Raw genomic sequence first — 7595 nt, forward strand, 5'->3', positions numbered from 1 at the left:
ATTTCAGGAGACTTAAAACACTTGTTAAAATTTCTAGAATCTGATGTTTGATAATAAGACAATTTATGCATATGAAAAATTATCCTATAACAATAGCATTCTCAAAAAATTATTTTCAAAGAAAGCATTTTAAAAGATTTAGAAGCACTTCAATATTTTAGAGTAGACATAAATAAGGACCACAATAAAGAAACACTTACCATTTTTGTCCATAGAATTTGGTTCTGACTGTTTCTTGCCAATATCAGCAAAGGAACGAACAATGGGAATTCTGTTGGTGAGTTTTTTCTGATTCTGATGGTGATGCTGTTTCATCAATGCCTCATGGACCCTGTGGCGAACATCTTCATTCAGCTGACCTGAGCTCACTTGTTGGTCAAGAACCATATCTGAAGAGAAATGCCAGGAAGAAGAGATAAGCTCATTTTCCCACCCTGCATCTGTCAGTAGCGAACCACTGAGTCTAAATACGCAAGCTCTAAATAACATTATTCATCATAAAATATAAACAATTTCTTTAAAAAATCTCTATGGTGTTACAAACAAAAATCTATCTCCCTTTATAAAAATGTTGCACAAGAAAGACTTGTAAATTTTCATTACAAATCATTCAATTTCAAATATATAATTTCTATGCAGTATTATTTTACAAATAGTTGCATTGAGAAGAGAGTTCTTTATTTCTATATTATTCACACTAGTGGGAAGAAGTAACTGTGGGAGTAATATTAAATTAATAGGTATGTTTGAAATTGAAAAGTTGTTTTATATGTATATTTTAATATTATATAGTACAGAATAATTTCCTCATTTCCTCCTTATGTGAGCTGAAGTCCATCTATAAAAAATCCAACTAGCCAAAACAATTAATTTTATTGGCATACATCACAGAAATAGCAAAAGTTAGACTAGTTCTTATTCTGTTTCTCTGTGGGTTTTTTTGTCAGCTTCCTCTCCTCTAGTGTAAACTGTAACCTCAGGCTAATTTTCCTTACAGTCATAAGGTGGCTTCCAGCAGCAAAAAGGAAATATATGTCTTTGTTTCATATCCAGTGATAAATATATTGGTCTCTTGTGACTTTCTCTTAATAATTATCCTAAGTCCAACTGACCTATTGCTACCCAGCCTGAACCAATCACTGGCAAAGGAGATGGGATTCACATGATTGACTTAGACTAATCAAAACTGCCCTTTACTCTAGAGTTAATTATCTAAACCAGACAAGCTCTTCCGAGCTGAGCCAGATGATAAATATTTTAGGCTTTGTGGGCCATATGATCTCTACTACAACTATTCAACTCTACCTTTGTAGCACAAAAGCACCCAGAGATAACATGTACACAACTGACTATTTTTAAGCTTCAATAAAACTTTTTATGGATATTGAAATCTGAATTTCACAAAATATTCACATAAGAATATATTAATATCCTTTTTATTATTTTTCAACCACGTGAAATGAAAGCACTATTTTTAGCTCAAAAGTTCTACAAAATCAGGCAGTAGGCAATCTTTGGCTCAAGGAGTATGGCTTGCTCTATCACTTTTCTGTTTATAATGGAAAGAGGTAGAATAAATATTTGGGAGTCAGCCATAATAGATACCCAGGATGTGTCTGAAAGTTAGCCACTAAAATTACCTCAAAGGTCCCTTCTCATTCTGAAATTGCGTGATACTATAGAATAATGTTTAAATCTATTTTAAAGTTCTTTGAAGATCAGTAATTATAACACCCCTGAATTAATCTGGAATAATGTAACTAATAAATTATCAATATATATGATATTACACTGAAACCTTGCTAAGATGAAAAATGTATATAAATACATTATATACCTCATAATAGAAGTTGTAAAGTAGGTTATTGAAACACCAGTATGATATAATTATAAGGCTGTTCCATCTGAAAGCCATGTTATAAATCCCCACTTTGGTATTCTAACTAGAATCAAAAGTAATCATATTAAAAACTCTGCACATGTTTATGATTTTTAAATTCTACTAAGGCACAATTTTATTTTCAGGATTGAACACTACAAAACCCACAGGTAGCGGACATTACAGTTTTTCAGAGATAAGTTCTCTATTTGAGATAGTTATGTAAGGAAAAGTAAATTAAAAAAAACTCTTCTGTTCATTATTCACACAGAAATATGCAGTGAACTCCTCCAAAGTATAATTGTATCAAATAATATCTTGATTAACTGGAAAAGTAATCATTTTGCTTAAAAATATAACCCAAACCGGGGTATGATTTAAGTACCAAAGGGAATCTGATTCAATAATCACTTTGCTCTCTTTACCACTTCAATATATATCGGGATTAACTTGAAAGTAGGAAAGGATAATGGACTATAATGGCTTTGGGCCCAGCACCAAGTCCTAAAATCTCAGCAGGCTGTGAAACCTAAATAATACAATCTAGCCTGTCAAAGCACAATGTTAGGATCTGGATGATAACAGAAAAATAAAAAAACAACAGGATAAATAGGTCACACTCTTCTAATACCAAGCAGGCTCTAGAAAAATTAGTCACATTGGTGCAAAAAAGCTGTAGAAAATTTATTGTTTATACTAATCAAGTAATTATTTTATCATAATCTATTTGAGTGAAAGCCCCTAGAGATCATGAGATTTTGCAGATCTGATATAAATCTCTGACTTTTTAAAGATTATCATATAAATAGGAGGAGAGGGGAATATGAAGTTTCTAAATTTTGTGGTTTGGTTGCCAGTGTTAACAGGATTGTGTGAACTAAAGACATAAACTACCACAGAACACATAATTTTCAGACTAAGGATTACCATAGAATAGGCATGTTAAAAAATATATGATTATTCTCATATCCCCAAATCTACAAATTCATTCAGTGGAACAAACTGTGGACTTTTCCTTCAATGAAAGATTTTAAACAACAAAGATTGATCACTTGTCACGGGTATTAATTTTAGTTTGGTTTTAATTTCTTCCTAACTCCCATTGTCAGAATTAGGTTAAAGTATATACACTACTGAGAGAACATTTCTATCATTAATCTTTATAATGCTTAATTTCAAAGAGATTAACATAGACCATAAAATTGCCTGTGATTTGCATGAATATAATTAATAAATATTATAATACAATTAATCTCTGTATCAGAGTAAATCATGATAAGAAAATATATCTGGAGATTTTTGGATTTTAAAGGTTAAGTAATATTTTGAAAGATGAAGTTTAAATTTATTGAGTTTCCTGAAACACTGAGAAGTAGATATATTTTAACTTTATTCAAAAGAAAATCCTACTTTAATTATACCAAAAATTCTTGACAGATCTGCCAGAAACAAAAGAAATTTTTGCCACTAAGTCTACAAAAATATCTTTAAGAAATTATCTGAGTCTGCTAAAAATGTATCAGAACATTGATATAAAAATCCTTGATCATTACTATAAAATATCTGGGTCATATTCTTCTATAGAAATATCTGAAAAACACTAATGCTTGTGCTTTCATGAACTAGTAGGAATCAGAAGCCTTAAAGGTAAACTGTTAGATCTAGCTTTTGAAAAATTGAAACTAGTGACTAATACCTGTTAGTAACTGCCTAACATATAGAAAGATAATGATAAATGAGAGGTAAGGAAAAAGTTTCAGTTATAATTATAAACAACATTTATAATTATAGATTATCAAAAGAAATTATTTTCATTTCTGCAAATGTCATCTTTGATATAGCACTTTCTGCTTATCTGTTTATGGGAAAAATAGCCTCCTTCCTATTTCATAAGTTGCTATAATAATAAAATATAATAATGGATGTAAAAATACTTTGCAAAATAAGAAGTCCTAAAAATGGAAAACATATTTATTACTCAGTAGTGCAGCTCAAGTTTAATAAAGTGAAAATAGTAGAAAATAAAAAATAATTACAAGCTATAGTGAAAATGTTTTAATGAGATTTTATTGAAGGCAGAAATAAATAACTTGTATTTTAAATAAAATCAAGTTACAATTATTCGATGAGAAGGAATCTCTTATTAATTATTGTTAAGGAATCTAACATTGTAATAACATTGTTTATTACAATGATAAACAAAACCAATTATAATCATATTTTTCTATGTGATGTTAGCTCTAACTACTGATATATTCTGAATGTCATTTTACAGGCTGCTCTATGCTGAAAATGGGACATTCAAGTTGGGCTACTTTGGAGTCAGAAAGATACATACTAATTAGAAGAACAGAGAGAATACTAAAGAGCATTTGGGACATCAAGACTTCAGTTGAACTACTTTCATTGTAAGGATAAACTTAGAGAATGTAATTTAATTGAAAAAATTAGATTTAACACAGTTAACCTTCACATATTCTACAGAATTGAGCTTGGGGATGAGGGGCATGGCTAAGAAAAAGAAGCATATTTTTAGATAACAAAACTGAACTAAGGTGATACGATGAATACAGTTTTAGGCAAATTACTAGGAGAAAACTTTCTCATAGAAATAACTTCCTAAGGAAGGCATTTAAAACTACTTACTTTAAGAAATTTAAAGTCTGGTAAAAGTATACAGGGTATATTTTGAAGCTAATTTTGCCAGATTGAGGAATTTAACAGATTCATTACCTGGTTCAAAACTTACTCGAATTAATCTATTTTCAAAGATAATTTTACCACTGAGCTAACCAGCAAAAGTAAATTCTTTAGGGCAACACTTTCAACCTTCTGAATTTTAGGTTCCTTAGTTTCTTTATTTATGAAATACGGATAACAGTAATAACACAAAGTCACAGGTCTGAGCATCAAAAAGATAATGTATAAATGTAACAGCTTTTCAAACTTCAAAGTATTATGAAAAGTCCAGCCATTTCATTCCTAATTAAATTATTAAAATGTTTATTGGGTATCAACAAGACCCTATAATGTAATGTTAAGAAATCGAGATGGACAGCTACTATTTCAGGATTCTTAAGAGGTTTGCTAATTTCTAAGTTAACCATTTATTTTTCAATACTTAGTTTTCCTTTCACACACATTGCAATGTATACATGACTATCAACAACAATGACCAAATAAAAAAAAATTTAAGTAATCAATATGCCATCAAAATTTGAGTGATATCCATTTCAAGATATCTCTTTTTCTTCAGAGAGCAGTTGTAGTGTAATAGAAAAAACTCTGAGCTTAAAGTTAGAGGCCCTGGATGAAATCTGGACCATGAAAATTTTAGAGTTTCTATTTTTTCATTGAAAAATGAGAATGACAACTACTTAAAAGGACTGTTCTAAGATTAAATTAGATATATCATTTTTCTAATACATTATTATCTTATTTGTGAGATCTAAAACCACACACAGAGTTTTGGAGGTTTTTCTTTCTCTATCTCTACAACATAATTAAAATATTGAAGTCTCTCTTCACAAAAAAAATCTCATGGAATAGATTTTATTTTTCCCCCCAAACTAGGAATTTTTTAAACTGTCTTTTCTTTGCTTTAATTTTTAAAACATCCATCAATCATTTCATTTACATGCTTTCAAAACTCATTACTGTATTAGTATTGTATCTGTTTTTGTATTATTTTGTTTTTACGAAAATATGTTTGTCTTTCGGATCAAAAGATATGAGTTCTCTGACTTCATTTCCGCAACAGTAACACATTTCCTAAGTATAACTGTCTATGCTATAAGACATAGTAGGATTCTAATACAAATCATTCATCCGAGTGGCTATAGTACTAAATTAAAACAAATCTCAACTGAATCACTTGGTTTCCTCCAGAATTCAAGAGTTTTAATTCAGTTTAAAATAAATGGTCACATTATTTTGTGTTTGTTCTAAACCAACATTTTTTCATATGTGTAAATGTTGGAAAATGAATCTGTAGCTTTAAGGGTTTCACCTTCAATTTTCTAATGGTGACAGTCTAAATATGATAGTGAAAAACAAATACTGAATGGAAGTCAGGATATCTAGGTCTTTGTCCTAGACTTGCCTTTGACAAACTCGACCGTATTTCTCTGAGATTCGATTTTTCTTTTATCTCAAATGAAGGCTAATCATGAGAATTGTGTTTTCCAAAACTCACATATATATGCAATTATAAGGGAAAGAGAGTAATAAAAAGTAGCTGTACCCATGAGAGTCAAATAAACTAAGGGGAAAAATATATACCTGCAATTTCTTCTAAAGTGTTGGCATGCATGTCCAGCAACACAGTTCCATTCAGAATACAACTTCTCAACTCAAACAAGCTGTGCAATGAAAGAGTAGCTACATAAGGCTTGCTCCACCTTTCTCCTCCATCTTCCACATCTTCTTCAAACTTCAACCACCTATACAAATAAAAAGTATTATCAGCACATTGCCTATTATATTGTAGATGAATGATCCTTCATTCTAACAGTAAAAGATATAAATAGAAATATATTCATGTTGCTTCTTGGTTCCATAGGTTTTTGAAGTACATTAAAGTTATCTCAATCCATTTTATTTATTTCACTTAAATTCCATTTAACTAGCATTATTATTGCAAGTGAAAGATAATTAAAAACAAAGAAAAACTCTTGCTATTTTTTTAATTTGTCTAGCTCTAAAGACACATTTTAGTAAATCTTTTGTACAATTAATAAAGAGAATATACTCCATGGTTAATGGTAATTGAAAACGAAAAGGAAAGAACAATCACTTTAATGGTAGGTCTTAAACAAGAATATTTGTTTCTTCTGATAATTTTCTCCTTAGATTTTTAGGGAGGCTAGTATAATTTGAGGCCTATAGAAAAAAATATTTATTTTTTTTATTTTAAAGATGTGGAGTACAATTCAGGGTTAGGTATATAAATATTCATTATGCTAGTATAATTTGAGGCCTATAGAAAAAATATTTAATTTTTTTTTAATTTTAAAGATGTGGGGTACAATTCAGGATTAGGTATACAAATATTCGTTATGCAGGTACCCTTGTTGATGAGGTGTGCCCCTCCTCCCCTGGCAGTTTCCCCTAATTAGGAAAAATCCTAATTAGGCTTACTTGGATGAAAGCAAGTGATAGCGGTCACTTCCTAGGGACTGAATATATGAGAATTGATCAGACTCCATTCCCTAGATGAGCCTGCCAGACCAATGATAGGAGAAAAACCTTGATATGATAATGTTAAACAGGAAACTACTGCCTTCTTGAAGTGAGATGAATAGGAATACGTGGGATTGTCTATAAGCAAGATAACTGGAAAGGATAAAGAGAAACCAATTATTTTATTGTTCTGGCATAAACCACTCAATCTCTCATCCTTTTAGGAACTTTTTTCTAATCCTGACCAATTTCATTTCACAATTTTAAAAACATTTTATTTTAAAGATGTGGGGTACAATTCAGGATCAGGTGTATGAGTGGACATCATACAGGTAAAGTTTGCCTCCCTTTGCTCCCTACTTTGCCTGGCATGAGATCAGGTCACCTTACTGATATTGTGTCCCCACCCCCACCCTGGCAGTATCCCACTACTGCCAATCCCTTTTTTATAGTATTATGGTAAATGAGTGAGCTTGTGAGTGAGAACATGTGGTACTCTGTTTTTTGTTTCTGTGATTGTATTATAGATTCTAAA

The 7595-nt window shown here is 30.6% G+C and overlaps 1 protein-coding gene across 1 annotated transcript in view; it reads right to left on the reverse strand.

Moving 5' to 3' along the window:
* The window catches only part of LOC103266460 (sodium-driven chloride bicarbonate exchanger), a 42855-nt gene extending 35769 nt beyond the window's left edge, over positions 1–7086 (reverse strand). Inside the window, exons 1-3 of the mRNA XM_008064096.1 lie at positions 7019–7086; positions 6161–6321; positions 201–389 (exon numbers count right to left, since the gene is read on the reverse strand). Of these exons, the coding sequence (XP_008062287.1) occupies positions 201–389; positions 6161–6321; positions 7019–7086 (418 nt within the window). The remainder of the gene's footprint in view (positions 1–200; positions 390–6160; positions 6322–7018) is intronic.
* Between the last annotated feature and the right edge of the window lie 509 nt (positions 7087–7595).

This window comes from Carlito syrichta, unplaced genomic scaffold (assembly GCF_000164805.1).
Source record: "Carlito syrichta isolate Samal-C Ts95f unplaced genomic scaffold, Tarsius_syrichta-2.0.1 Scaffold307189, whole genome shotgun sequence".
In the NCBI taxonomy this organism is placed as follows: Eukaryota; Metazoa; Chordata; class Mammalia; order Primates; family Tarsiidae; genus Carlito; species Carlito syrichta.